Below are 16,060 nucleotides of genomic sequence, written 5' to 3' on the forward strand. Positions count from 1 at the left end.
AGGGTGATGAAAAATACTATTTGATATCTTTGCATAGATTGCTCTTTCAGATGGATGTATCATCTATGAATTGAGAAAACAATCAAAACTTCATAAAGATCAAGTCCCATTTAATCATTGTGCTATTAGCTATTTTGTATCATCAAAGGTCACAGCCTAATTGTACAGCACAGGACTTGCTAAGGGAAATAAAGAACAGGATAAACTCCCTTTTTATTTCATCCTTACGTACAGATTCTCAGTTCTCCTCTTACTCATTAAAGTCAAAACGAAGTTTGAAATCACATGTGGTACTGTCAGGCATTAAAACTGGAAGTCTCCATTATGTTATGGCAACAAGAGTGTACAAAAAAAACAAAGAAAAACAAACTTAAAGGATGTTATTCTGAAAATAGAGAACTTGAAAAATGTTATTACAAATCCGTCAGTCATAAACCATATTCTTATACTGTAATACACACCACTGTAAAGTTTTATTAAGTTAATTGAAAAGGATAAGATCTCTTTCTCTCTCTCTCTCTCTCACACACACACTGCTTGTGAAACCAGTAAAGTCTAAGTATGATCTGTATTTGAGTTAATAGTATTGTACCAATGTCAGTTTCTTGGTTTTATAAGATTTTGGCATTGGAGGACAGTGGGGGAAAGGGCACATAATTTTCCACTTTTTTTTTTTGTAACAGATTGTGAATTTTAACCTATTTTTTCAAAATTATTTTTTTTTAAATTTGAAAGCTGAGTTATAGCCATATCTGATATTTTCATTAACATTTCCATATATAATAAACTTCAAAGGATAAGCAATTTAACAATTTAAGCAATTTAACAATTTGTATAATAAAAAAAATTGCATATTGCTAGTAAACATACATCAGTTGTGCTCATAGTCAAGATATGGACAAATAATAGCACAAGTGTAAATATATCTCTTTCAATTGTTTCCTAGCAAAGAAACAAACCAAGTATTAGAACCTTGTGTAAATGGCAAGAGTTGTCATGCATTTTTATTAAAAGTTAAACTGAAGAATTTATGTCAGCTCTATGAATTCAGAGGTTTTTCTGGATAGTAACTGAAGTACTTTTGAAATAAAACACTAGAAAACAGATTCTCCAAATGTAACTCATGAAGAGAGTCCATTTTATATCCCAATTTTATTTACCTTTTCTTAATAGTCACAACATTAATCTACTGGGGATAATCTAGTTAGTATATTTGAAATTCCATTTATTTTTTTCTATTGATATGCATGTGTTACACTTGTATATAATACAGAATTTCCAGTGTTGTTTTAAAGGACTCAGTTAAAAAAAAAATGAGAAGCATGATGTACAATTTCAAACAAACCGAGGACAAATTCATAATTTCCAAAATAATACAGGTTTCTACTTTGCCCCAAAGAAATTAATGCTGTTACAATTGATGCAAAAATTCCAGCACAATTGTTATTTTTTTCTTTCTGAATTCATACAGTCTTGAACTATTGCAAAATCCACTCAGAGTCATCTAATTAATTTTATGTATAACTAACATAGAGGGAGGAAGTCATTTCATCCTATGGACTTGTGGGGCAATACACTTTGGTTCACTGTCCAAAGTATACTTTACAAATTTGACTTTTGACATATTTTACATTTTCAGTTTTTCTGCCCAGAAGACATTCTGGGTAATGTACTGGTCTTTGAAATTCGTTGCCAACTAACAGACCAAAACTCTCCAAGGTATGTCAGCCTCCATCATGGAAACCAGCATAGACTTAATTGACCATGTCAGTGAGTTTTAAAATTATGAAAGATGGTCACATTTTTTCTAACATAATGGAACTTCTAATAGGACAATTTCTGAAGTATCTTCCTATTAGGTTAAGATGAGTAAACAAAGAAGTCTCTCTGGTTACAACCCTTCAACTATACATTTACACAATATTATTACAGAATGGCTATGCATTTTCAATTCTTCTCTACCTTCACATAACAAGTGAAATAAAATAAATGTAGTATAAAATTATACATTCTCTAATAACTTAGAAAAAAAGTACATACATGTTTAAGGCTTTTAAATATTTGTAAGACTTTCCTGTAGAACTGAAAAACAAAAAAATGTTAAAATGACTACAAAACTGTGGACAGAAACTGACCTAAGAAATTGTTTGAATGGGACAACTATAAGCAAATATTTATAAATTCAAGACCAAGGAAAATGAACAATTCTATTAACAGACTGAACAAACAAATATATAAGCATTCAAACAGTCATTGGGAGCGAGCAAGGGACAGTCTATTAAAATGATAGGACAGTTAAAAAAAATTTACTAGAAGAAATCTTAAGTGAATAACTCTCAAGCTAAGAAATCAGAAATCCACATGCATCCCTGGCGATTTTTTGAAACTGAAGGCTACCTACATACTCGACTGCTTACTGCTGATTTCTGTGAAGGGAAAAAGTAAATATAAACAAAAGAAAAAGCCCACTTAAAAAACAAAACAAAACAACCAAGAGGGAGAGTACTCTAGAAGTACAAAATAGCATATAATGAAAATGGAAATTCAGTTCTAACTACTACCTATGTAACTGACAGAGAGCTGCAGTAGTATGTTAGCCTTGGGGAAACATGTCAGCTTGTCTATACATTCTTATATGATTGATGTATTCAGATAACTATTACTTGCCAACAATAATTATTATCAATGGATATATATTTCCATTCCTTTAACAAAAGCAACTTTAAGATGTTAAAACATGTAGGCTTTCAGAGCTCCAAGGTTAGGTTACAAATAAAATCATCTCAGTCTACACCATGCCAGAGGAGAAGTTCACAAAGAAAATGTCAGTAAAGACGGGTGCAGTCCCACCAGCCAATGAACACAGGACCAGACCCAGGAACACATCCATGGCTGCAGGCCGGTGCACTTGGCCGACTTTCAGAAGCAAGAAAAACAGTCACACTTGAGGCCAAGAACCATAAAGGTGAGTGTTTCTGACATCACCTGGAAACACCAGCTCTTCAGATGGCAAATTCAAATTCTCTTAGCAAGTGCAATTTTACAAGTTGAACACAGTTCAAATCTGACAAAATCTTCATGACATAGAAGTTCATGTCTGACTTTTTAAAAGTCTCGGTTTCAAGAAGAGGCTGATTACGAGCCATGAAATCCCTTGGAAATGAGACTCTGCAGTGCCTCTTGTGAGTGATATAAAAATCTCCCTTCAAGATCACCTCAGGAATTAAGTTTCTGTGCATATGTTCAATGTAATCAGGCTTGAGGATCACTTGATTTATCCTTTGTTAATGGGTTACCTACAAAGGAAGAAGAAAATACAATCATTTTATAAGAAGGCTATGATCTTAAAACTGCAAACACAATTTAGTATTAGAAATTAATAACTCAAAATGGTAGTATTTGCTGTATCAAATAAATTGTTGAATTTTAAAGGACTAGCATATTCAGATGTTGCCACCTTATAAAAAAATATACAAGTTTTTTTTTCTTAATCCTTTCACAGTATTTTTAGTGCCACTTGCACAACTATCCAAATGACTGCAGCTGTGACCAGGAAGATCTTAACTGGTGATGCTACATGTCTCAATTCAAAGAATGATTCTGGAATCTTTGTTCTTTGTAAAGTCTTGAAGGATAGAATCCAGAGATCATAAACACTCTATGCCAGGCCTCAGTAAAGAAAGACCTTAGTTCATAGGAATAAAATCAGACCACATCTTCAAGAAAGTCCTTGGGCATTGGCTCTATAAAATCCATTCTTGAAATAATTTAAAACTTGAGGGCTTATTTGACTCCATCAGATTTCAGAAAAAATAACTATAAGGAGAAATAAATATCTGGGGAGAAAAACAGTGATTGTAAACTATTTCACTAAGTTTTAAAAGTGTCCAGAAATTATCGAAATTGATTAGTATTATTGATGCTATAATAAATATTACTAAGGGAGATTCACACTGGCTTCTCACACCTATTTAGGTCCAAAGACTCTGTATGGGAAAAAGAAGTAAACATGTGGAATACCTGATACCTATGTAGATCAATCTGTATGCATACATGTAGATGATATATGGATAGATGATACATGGATTTCTGCTGTGCCAGTGAATTCCTAGGTATACTCTAATACCAAGGTACTTAGAGTTGCATAACTTCTTTTTAAGCAATGGTTATAATAAAAGGTGAATTCTTGAAAGTTACTGTGGATACTTTGGTTTTATTCCATCAAATTATATAATTATCCTTTCATAATATATTTAAGGAAAGGTTTTGTTTGTTTTGTTGTTTTTTGATCAACTATAAGAAAGAGAAACATTAAGTAAAATAATCTAACTCTGGCTCTACCACACCCAGTCTCAAAGGAAGCTATAAATTCAAAAACAATTATTTTCTGTGTGGAAGCAGCCATCTTATTTATGTCTCTTTGGTCAGCTATCCTGCCCAAGGAAGGAGCCTCTGCTTGCATATTTAAAGCTTCTTACTCCCATCCACAGAGGAACTATGGGAGGTATGGAACTGAGGATGGAAGGACCAAACACAGAAGGGGCCTGCTCACCTCCAGAGATGCTGGGAGCAGGGGCTATTTAGGTAGGGCAGCAATCTCACTTTCGATTTTTCATTTTATAGTTCTGTGAATGGCTCCCAGTCTGAGTGTGAATGTTAAGAGCACCATGGAAAGTAAATATGACTTTTTCTACAGACATTATGTCAGAGGTTGTCAATGGAGATAGCTGATCATTATGAAAAATACAAACTCTTTAGGATAAACTTTCTTGATAAATACTGATTTAACACAACTTTGATGGCCATTGCCTGAGCAGATCCACTTGTCTTTCCTGGAGATTCTTCTTTTGGTAGGAAGACTCAAAAAGCATGGTAAGAGACTGTATTTCCAAAACTAGTGCAAAGAAAAGAGACGAATTGAGAGACTAAGAGAGAACAAATGGGTTAGCCTCTGCAGGGACTCAGCACAGGCAGCTGGAAGGACATGGTGCCGTGACCCCATGGGAGCACGTGGCCTGTCCTCCTGTGTCATTTCAAACCCTAGTTCTAAGAAATCTCTTCGTGGGTATGGTAGATGCATTCTTCTATCTTCATTCCAAGCTAAGTATTTCATCCTGCTAGTTTATATAAAGCTGGGGAGTGAGTCTCTCAACTATATATTAAAGCTTTGTTTTTCATATAATTTTTAAAATAGACACATTTATAGTACAATACCAAAGGTTTATGTACTGGAACAAATTTTCCCCCATCTCAGAAACATACACGTATACACATAAACACATATATACAATGCATATCCTAAGAATATCATAAAGATACATTTTTACTCTGTTTGTAGCAGCTAAAATAATTTCTCAAAAATTAAAATTTAAACATGACTAAAAGAATTGTCTAACATAGGGCGCCTGGGTGGCTCAGTGGGTTAAGCCGCTGCCTTCGGCTCAGGTCATGATCTCAGGGTCCTGGGATCGAGGCCCGCATCGGGCTCTCTGCTCAGCAGGGAGCCTGCTTCCTCCTCTCTCTCTGCCTACTTGTGATTTCTCTCTGTCAAATAAATAAATAAAATTTAAAAAAAAAAAAAAAAAGAATTGTCTAACATAGATCAAAACATGATTGAAATGACTTTTTTCTGCAGTTTTACAAACTAGTCCTAGTTTATTAACCTTAAAAATATCCTTGCACCTTTAATGAGATAAAGACAGGGTTTAACTGGGCTATTTGTTTTCAATTTCATTTTTGTATGTTACTCTGATCAAGTAATTGTGGTGTGACATGTGGAGTTCTAGGCTAAGGTCAGAATGTAGTACTCATAGGCACAGTGGAGACATCATACCACCTCTCAGACCCTCAGTTTCCCTGTATGTAGAAAGGGGATAATCCTGTTAGCCTCACGGAGTTGCTGTGAGGATATGATGATGTTTACAAAAACACCAACTCTGAGGTAGTATAATAAAAGTTTTGTGTTTTTTCTAATGCACAAATCTTTAACAAGAGAGTCACTAAGGTACAATGAGAAGATCATACTAGCAGACATTTAGTCAAATTAGAGAAACTCTCAAGGAAAAGGCTAAGTAATCACTTGTCCTTTCCAATGTAATGCAAAATATGGGCACCTGTGAGCACAACTCCGCCCCCTCTTTGACAACCTCCATATTTGTACCAAGTGAAATGGCAAAACCAAAGATTGAAAAACAAAGGATGATTCTGAATATATGTATATTATCACCAATTTTAATCACCTAATACACAAGAAATAGTAATATTTAAAGTGAAATTGTCTAAAATACAACAAAAAATCAACACTTTTATGATTCATATACTTTAGCAAAAAAGGCCAAGTTACTCAAATTAAAATTCTGGCATGCTTGTTGGAAAACAAGTGCCATTTGACTCTTTCCTGATATGTAAGGGTTGTTGAAGCAACATTAATGCAATCTAACATTTAAAAATATTGCTCTTGTTTTTTTAATTATTATTATTTTTAATTAACATATAATGTATTATTTGCCCCAGGGGTACAGGTCTGTGAATCATCAGGCTTAACGGATTTCACAGCACTCAAAATAGCACATCCCTCACCCATGTCCATAACTCAGCCACCCTATCCCTATCCCCCACCCACCCAGCAACCCTCAGTTTGTTTCCCGAGATTAAGAGTCCCTTATGGACTGTCTCCCTCTTGATCCCATCTTGCTTCATTTTTTTCTCTCCCTACTCTCCATGACCCCACACTGCTTCTCAAATTCCTCATATCAGAGAGATCAATGATAATTGTCTTTCTCTGATTGACTTATTACGCTTAGCATAATACCCTCCATTTCCATACACGTCATTGCAAATGGCAAGTTTTTGTATCTTTTGATGGCTGCATAGTATTCCATTATATATGTATACCTTATCTTCTTTATCCATTCATCTGTTGATGGACATCTAGGCTCTTTCCATAGTTTGGCTATTATGGACATTGCTTCTATAAACATTCAGGTGCACAAACCCCTTCAGATCAATACATGTATCTTTAGGGTAAATACCTAGTAGTGTTACTGCAAGGACATAGGATAGCTCTATTTAAAACTTTTTAAGGAACCTCCATACTGTTTTCCAGAGTGGCTGCACCAACTTGCTTTCCCACCAACAGTGTAGGAGGTTTCCCCTTTCTCCGCATCCTCGCCAACATCTGTCGTTTTCTGACTTGTTAATTTTAACCTTTCTGACTGGTGTGAGGTGGTATCTCAGTGTGGTTTTGATTTGTATTTCCCTGATGCCAAGTGATGTGGAGCACTTTTTCATGTGTTTGTTGGCCACCTGGATGTCTTCTTTGCAGAAATGTCTGTTCATGTCTTCTGCGCATTTCCTGATTGGATTATTTGTTCCTTGGGTGTTGAGTTTGATAAGTTCTTTATAGATTTTGGATACTAGCCCTTTATCTGATATGTCATTTGCAAATATCTTCTCCCATTCTGTCGGTTGTCTTTTGGTTTTGTTGACTTTTTCCTTTGCTGTGCAAAAGTTTTTGAACTTGATGAAGTCCCAATAGTTTATTTTTGCCCTTGCTTCCCTTGCCTTTGGTATTGTTTCTATGAAGAAGTTGCTGTGGCTGAAGTGGAAGAGGTTGCTGCCTGAGTTCTCCTCAAGAATTTTGATGGATTCCTTTCTCACACTGAGATCCTTCATCCATTTTGAGTCTACTTTTGTGTGTGGTATAAGGAAATGGTCCAGTTTCATTCCTATGCATGTGCCCATCCAATTTTCCCAACACCATTTGTTGAAGAGATTGTCTTCTTTCCATTGGACATTCTTTCCTGCTTTGTCAAAGATTAGTTGACCATAGAGATGAGGATCCATTTATGGGCTCTCTATTCTGTTTCATTGATCTATATGTCTGTTTTTGTGCCAGTACCATACTGTCCTGATGAATACAGCTTTGTAATAGACCATGAAGTCTGGAATTATGATTCCACCAACTTTGTTGTTTGTTTGTTGTTTGTTTGTTTTTCACATTCCTCTGGCTATATGGGGTCTTTTCTGGTTCCATATAAGTTTTAGGATTATTTGTTCCATTTCTTTGAAAAAAATTCATGGTATTTTCATAGGGACTGCATTAAATGTACAGATTGCTCTAGGTAGCATAGACATTTTCACAATATTTGTTCTTCCAATCCGTGAACATGGAATGTTTTTCCATTTCTTTATGTCTTCTTCAATTTGCTTCATGAGTACTTTATAGTTTTCTGAGTATAGATTCTTTGCCTCTTTGGTTAGATTTATTCCTAGGTATCTTATGGTTTTTGGGTGCAGTTGTAAATGGGATCGACTTTTTAATTTCTCTTTCCTCTGTCTTGCTGTTGGTGTATAGAAATGCAACTGATTTCCGTGCATTGATTTTATATCCTGCCACTTTACTGAATTCCTATATGAGTTCTAGCAGTTTTGGAGTGGAGTCTTTTGGGTTTTCTGCATACAGTATCCTATCATTTGCAAAGAGTGAGAGTTTGACTTCTTTGCCGATTTGGATGCCTTTATTTATTTTTGTTGTCTGATTGCTGAGGGTAGGACTTCTAGTACTATGTTGAATAGCAGTGGTGATAGTGGGCATCCCTGCCTTGTTCCTGACCTTAGCTCTCAGTTATTCCCCATTGAGAATTATATTTACTGTGGGTTTTTCATAGATGGCTTTGATGGTATTGAGATATGTTCCCTCTATCCCTACACTGTGAAGAGTTTTGATCAAGAAAGGATGCTGTACTTTGTCAAATGCTTTCTCTGCATCTATTGATAGTATCAAATGGTTCTTGTTCTTTCTTTTATTAATGTATCACATTTATTGATTTGCAGACGTTAAACCAACCTGGCAGCTGAGGAATAAATCCCACGTGGTAGTGGTTAATAATCCTTTCAATGTACTGTTGTGTCCTACTGGCTAATATTTTGGTGAGAGTTTTTGCATCCATGTTCATCAAGGATATTAGTCTGTAATTCTCCTTTTTTAAAGATTTTATTTACTTATTTGACAGAGAGCAATCACAAGTAGGCAGAGAGAGAGGAGGAGAAGGAAGCAGGTTCCCAGCCAAGCAAAGAGCCTGATGGGGGACTCAATCCCAGGACCCTGAGATCATGACCTGAGCTGAAGGCAGAGGCTTGACCCACTGAGCCACCCAGGCACCCCTGTAATTCTCCTTTTTGGCATCAAGGTTTTGGCATCAAGGTAATGCTGGATTCATAAAATGAGTTTGGAAGTTTTCCTTCCATTTCTATTTTTTTGAACAGTTTCAGGAGAATAGGTATTAATTCTTCTTTAAATGTTTAGTGGAATTCCCCTGGGAAGCTGTCTGGCGCTGGGCTCTTGTTTTTGATGACTGGTTTAATCTCCTTACTGGTTATGAGTCTGTTCAGGTTTTTAATTTCTTCCTGGTTCAGTTTTGGTAGTTTTTATGTCTCTAGGAATGCATCCATTTCTTCCAGACTGTCAAATTTGCTGATGTATAGTTGCTTATAACATGTTCTTATAATTGTTTGTATTTCTTTGGTGTTGGTTGTGATCTCTCCTCTTTCATGATTTTATTAATTTGGGTCGTTTCTCTTTTCTTTTGGATAACTCTGGCCAGGGATTTATCAATCTTATTAATTCTTTCAAAGAACCAGCTCCTAGTTTTGTTGATTTGTTCTACTGTTTTTTGGTTTCTATTTCATTGATTTCTGGTCAGTCTTTATTATTTCTCTTCTCCTACTGGGTTTAGGCTTTCTTTGCTGTTTTTTCTCCTGCTCCTCTAGGTGTAGGATTAGGTTGTGTACTTGAGACCTTTCTCGTTTCTTGAGAAAGGCTTGTATTTCTATATATTTCCTCTCAGGACCACCTTTGCTGTGTCCCAAAGATTTTGAACAGTTGTGTTTTCATTTTCATTTGTTTCCATGAATTTTTTTTATTCTTTAATTTCCTAGTTGACCCATTCAGTCTTTAGTAGGATGCTCTTTAGCCTCCATGTATTTGAGTTCTTTCCAGCTTTCCTTTTGTGATTGAGTTCTAGTTTCAGTGCATTGTGGTCTGACAATATGCAGGGAATGATCCCAGTCTTTTGGTACCATTTGAGACCTGATTTGTGACCCAGCATGTGATCTATTCTGAAGAATGTTCCATGTGCAGTAGAGAAGAATGTCTATTCTGTTGTTTTGGGATGGAAAGTTATGAATATATCTGTGATGTCCATCAGCTCCAGTGTATCATTTAAAGCCTTTATTTCCTTGTTGATCTTTTGCTTGGATGATCTGTCCTTTTCAATGAGGGGGGTGTTAAAGTCCTCTAATATTATTATATTATTGTTGATATGTTTCTTTGATTTTGTTATTAATTGGTTTATATAATTGGCTGTTCCCATGTTAGGGGCATAGGTATTTAAAATTGTTAGATCTTCTTGCTGGACAGACCCTTTAAGTATGATATAGTGTCCTTCCTCAACTCTTATAGTCTTTGGCTTAAAATCTAATTTATCTGATATAAGGATTAACACCGCAGCTTTCTTTGATGTTCATTAGCATGATAAATTGTTTTCCACCTCATCACTTTAAATCTAGAGGAGTCTTTGGGTCTAAAATGAGTTTCTTGTAGAGAGCATATTGATGGGTCTTGTTTTTCATCCATTCTGATACCCTGTGTCTTTTGATTGGGGCGTTTAGCCCATTTACATTCAGGATAACTCCTGAAAGATACGAACATAATGCCATTGAATTTCCTGTAAGGTGACTGTTACTGTATATAGCCTGTATTCCTTTCTCGTCTACTACTTTTAGGTTCTCTCTTTGCTTCGAGGACCCCTTTCAATATTTCCTGTAGGGCTGGTTTGGTGTTTGCAAATTCTTTTAATTTTTGTTTGTCCTGGAAGCTTTTTATCTCTCCTTCTCTTTTCAATGACAGCCTAGCTGGATACAGTATTCTTGGCTGCATATTTTTCTCATTTAGTGCTCTGAATATATCATGCCAGCCGTTTCTGGCCTGCAGGTCTTTGTGGATAGGTCTGCTGCCAATCTAATATTTCTACCATTATATGTTACAGACCTCTATTCCTGAGCTGCTTTTAGGATTTTCTCTTTGTCACTGAGACTTGTAAATTTTACACTTAGATGATGGTGTATGGACCTATTTTGATTGATTTTGAGTGGGGTTCTCTGTGCCTCTTGGAATTTGATGCTTATTCCCTTTGCCAAATTAGGGAAATTCTCTACTATAATTTGCTCCCATATACCTGCTGCCCCTCTCTCTTTCTTCTTCATCTAGAATCCCAATTATTTTAATATTGTATCATCTTATGGTATCATTTTGCTCTCCTATTCTCCCCTCGTGGTCCAGTAGTTGTTTGTGTCTCTTTTGCTCAGCTTCTTTATTCTCCATCATTTGGTCTTCTATATAACTAATTCTTTCTTCTGCCTCATCTAACCTAGCAGTAAGAGCCTCCATTTTTAATTGTCCATCATTAATAGCTTTTTTGATTTAAAGTTGGTTGGATTTTTGTTATTTCTCCAGAAAGGGATTTTATTTCCCCAGAAAGGGATTCTCTAATATCTTCCATGCTTTTTTTGAGCCCAGCTAGCACCTTGATAATCATCATTCTGAACTCTAGTTTTGACATATTACTAATGTCTGTATTAATCTGATTAGGTCCCTAGCAGTCAGTACTGCCTCTTGCTCTTTTTTTGTGTGTGTGGTGTTTTTCTACTGTGTCACTTTACCCAGATAAGAATAGATGAATGAGAGAACAAAATACTAAAAGGGTAGCAATGATCCCCCAAAAATATACACTAACCAAATCAGAAGAGACCTGAAACCAACCAGGGGTAGAAGAAAGGCGGAAAAGGGGGGCGAGGAATCATATATATATATATATTTTTTTTTTAACCAGTTAATAGAACAGAGCCACACACTTGATTTTGAGTGTATTTTGGTCTGCTAGAAGAAACTGCCTCTCAAAATTTTAAAGAAAGAAAAACTTACATATATACCAAAATAAGGGTTAAAACAATGAAGGGATGGAATATGAGTGTAAAGATGAAAATTTAAAAAGATTCTAAAAAAGGAATTGATTAGTTGGTTCAAAGAAAGAGGAAAGAATGTAATCAGGCTGGAGACTGGAACAAAGCCATGCACTAGATTCAGGGTATATTTGATCTATTAGGAGAAATGGTATCCCAAATTTAAAGAAAAAATAAAACCCTATATGTATACAAAAAATAAGGTTAAATACAATGAAAGGATAAAATATGACTATAACAATGAAAATTTAAATAAGATTTTTAAAAACATAAGATAAGTTAAAATAGTTTAAAAACATTAAAATGGGAAAGAGGAAAAATTAAGAAAATAGCATAAGAAAAAAATAAAATTTAAAAAATTTTACTTTGAAAGACTAAAGGATCATGGGGAAAAAGCCATGAACTCTGTGTGTTGCTTTCCCATAGCCCTGGAGTTCTGCAGTTCTCATTCATTGATGAACTTGATCTTGGCTGGATGTTCTTGCTGATCTTCTGGTGGGAGGGGCCTGTTGCAGTGATTCTCAAATGTCTTTGTTTGCCCGAGGCAGAATTGCATCACCTTTGCCAGGGGCCAGGCTATGTAATGTGCTCGGGTTCACTCTTTTGTTCCCTGAATGCTTTCATATAGCTTTGGAGGGCAGGAATGAAAATGGTGGCCTCCTATTCTCTGGCCCCATAGGGGCTGAGAACTCAGGGCCCCGCTCCTCAATGCACACTCAGAGAAAAGCCGACAATGCCTCCTGTCTCCCTGGTCTCCGGCCAAACTCCCGAGTTCACCTAGCCTGTGACTGAGCGTTTCTGTCTCCGGTGCATGGCCTCATTTGGAATCTCCAAACCCAGTAGATGCCTGCAGTATGCTCTTATGCCACTCTTCCCTGAGGAGTAAGGAGGTGCTGCCTGTGGGGTCCTGCTCGAGGTGCAGTGGTCCAACTGTGACTTGGATTATGGTTTAAGGAAATCCCGAGCTGAGAGCCCCCGTTCGACTCCATCTCTGCAACCAGCTTTCCACCCCAATACCTGGTAAGCTCTGCCACACTCAGACATCCCTGGTCTTTTTGTGTCCCTGCAGGTCCCCAGACCACACTGTCCTGGCGAGGTCGCCACCCCCCACTTAGCCTCAGTGGAGCAGGCTTCTAAAAGTTTTAATTTTGTGCTCCACTGCATTCTCACTTATGGGGAGCTGGCCCCTCCCACCATGGTCTATCTTCCTGTCACTTGGGATTCACTTCTCTGCATGTCCTACCTTCCAGAAAGTCGTTGATTTTCTGTTCCTAGAATTGGTGCTCTTCTTCTCTTTGATCTCCTGTTGAGTTTGTAGGTGTATAGAATGGTTTGAACTAGCTGAACTCCTGGGATCTGATTATATTTGTCTCCTACTCCTCTGCCATCTTGCACCTCTATTGTACTTATTTTAAATTAATTTTTTAACACACCACATTAAACATTGCCTTATTTTTAGAACTTAAATATTGCTCTCTCTCACTCAAGCCATATCTTTTGGTAGAGGCCAAATAGTAAATAAAAAGTGGCAGCTTGTACAGATGGTTTTCAGCATCTTTTCAGTAACTAAAAGCAGGAAGTGCAATAAAACAATCTTTACAGGATAAGAAATAGCATTTGCTACCATGAATGTACTGTCTTCTGGTTCTGAGGGCAGTTGATATAGAATACTGCATGAAGGAGGAAATGATCATTACAGTTGTGCCCTGAGCTTCATAGGTTCTATTTATTTATATTTTTAAAAGATTTTATTTATTTATTTGACAGAGATAGAGAACACAAGTAGGCAGATTGGCAGGCAGAGGGAGATATAATTGGCACGCAGAGGGAGATAATAATAACTCTCTACTGAGCAGAGAGCCTGTTGGGGACTGGATCCCAAGACCCTGGGATCATGACCTGAGCCAAACGCAGACATTTAACCAACTGAGCCACCCAGGTGCCCTCTCATCCATTTTAATCACCACCTAGTGAATTTGCCTTTCCAAAGGCAATGCTTCACACAACTGTTCTTTTATGTAAACTTGTGCTACCAATTGGGCAAGTGAAAATACTTGACAGCTGAACACAGGCAAAAGGTAATAATAATAACAGTAATAATAATAATAGTAATGGCAGCTTTTCTAGTCACAAGCACAAAGCTATCTTGGTAATGACCCACCAGGATGGAGCTAACCTGCTAATATTAAGCAAAAAGCACTAATCCTTTACGGATTAGCCCCCTTTTTAAAAAACCTCTCCATTTGTTTTTCCCAATCTAACAAATCTATTATAGGATCCTGATGAGATTTCTCAAAAATTTGTGCTAGGATCATGTTCTAATTAGGGAAAACAAAACCAGGTAATGACATATATAACATTAGTTAAATATGAAATTAAGTCAGCTGCTTTGTACTGTTTTTATTGTATATTTTGAACATTATGCAGTGTCCTCTGTCCATCTTCTAGTGAAGCTAAATTAGGCTACAATGGAAATTAAAGAATCTATCCTGTCCCAAGTGTAAAACATGATTTTGTAAAGTTCTTAAAATATTCCTTTTTCCCTGCTCAAGGCCTGCCACCTGAGGTATCAGTAGGAGGCAACATGCTATGATGAGAGGCATGAACGTGCAGCCCAGGTTCAGAACTCTTCCTTAGCAATTTCTCATACTGCGGGGCTGAATAAGTTATTTGAACTCCTTGAGCCTAGTCTTCCTTGATAAAATACGAGAATGATATTACCAGACCCCATGCATTTGCTGTTGTGGTTAAATCAGATAATCCTTCCAAAGTGTCCAGGTAAATGCTTCTTAAATAACTGGTGATAGTGGTGGTAATTCCCAAACTCTACATGAAAGGTGATACATAGAATAATTATTGGAGGGGGACATTACTGCTGCTTGCAGTGTAAGTATTGATTTTAAGTTAATTTTTGAATTATCAGTCTTATAGAAACTTATACATCAGTCTTATAGAAACTGATGTGCAGTTATTCATTTTGTATTCTTACTAGTCATAAAAGTCATATTAAGAGGGAAGTATCACTGTTTGGGCCTACTTTGGGAGTGAGACTCTTTTCAGATGAGTTGATATGGAGTAGTGGTTAAAAGGAATGTACCTGAAGCCAGGCTTCCTAGGTTCAGTGCTCAGTTCTGCTGATAACTCAGTGTGTGACCTTGAGTAAAACAGGGATAGTATTAGTACCTACATCATAGAGTTGTGTGAACTGAGGAGCAAATAAGCAAATAGGTCAGGTGCTTAGAACAGTGCCAGGCACATAATAAACACTAAGTATGGTAATTATTATTACATATTATGTATACACACACATACATTTCTAGCCCTCTGAATGCACTGAATTCCTAGTTTTTGCCCCTGATATTTCTGATCATACATTACTAGTGTTTATAGACACATAATCCATTCTTTTTCATTCTTACTTTGTCTTTTTAATGGGCCAGCTGCTATCAGACTTTGCATACAGAACAAATATTTACAAAAATAACACTATAGCCATCTAGACTTAAAAAATAAATGTGGTATAATTATGCCAAAACAAAACGCAGATTCATAAATTTCCTTATTTGTTATTGATGATTCTGCTGATATTGTTCTATATTGAGTTCTATCCCATATTCCAGATTTTTTAAAATCCCAGTTGTTCAGTTTGCCAGTCTACATAAACTTGTGAAATCACTGCCATTTCCACAGCATCAATGTGAATCTTATCACTTTAGCTTAATTCAGAAAAATAATCTTTTCCTCGAATGTGGCTATTAAAATCTTGTTATAAGAAACTATTGAGCAATATTTACATTCCTGTAAATATATAATGGGTCCTATACACACAATAATAGAACAGACAATGCATTATGAACATTACAAGTGAATTTCATAAAAACATGTTGAATTTATAGTAAATACCCATGTTATTGGAGAAACATTTATTTTTGGACTGATGAGCAATATTTAAACAGTTGGAAGGCAAGGAATAAATATGTGGCAGTATTTCCAAAAGGAGGTGGTAGGTTTAAATGCAATGCCTGTCCAGTCTTTATAA

General features: G+C 36.3%; 1 protein-coding gene across 3 annotated transcripts in view; it reads right to left on the reverse strand.

The window, feature by feature from the left end:
- Window positions 1–1,135: 1,135 nt before the first annotated feature.
- The window catches only part of TAFA2 (TAFA chemokine like family member 2), a 468,681-nt gene continuing 453,756 nt past the window's right edge, over window positions 1,136–16,060 (reverse strand). For all 3 annotated transcript variants that reach the window (XM_032348831.1, XM_032348832.1, XM_032348830.1), the window contains one exon: window positions 1,136–3,296. In XM_032348831.1, the coding sequence (XP_032204722.1) occupies window positions 3,285–3,296 (12 nt within the window). In that variant the 3' untranslated portion in view covers window positions 1,136–3,284. The remainder of the gene's footprint in view (window positions 3,297–16,060) is intronic.

The sequence above is a fragment of the Mustela erminea genome, chromosome 6, assembly GCF_009829155.1.
Source record: "Mustela erminea isolate mMusErm1 chromosome 6, mMusErm1.Pri, whole genome shotgun sequence".
Lineage (NCBI taxonomy): Eukaryota > Metazoa > Chordata > Mammalia > Carnivora > Mustelidae > Mustela > Mustela erminea.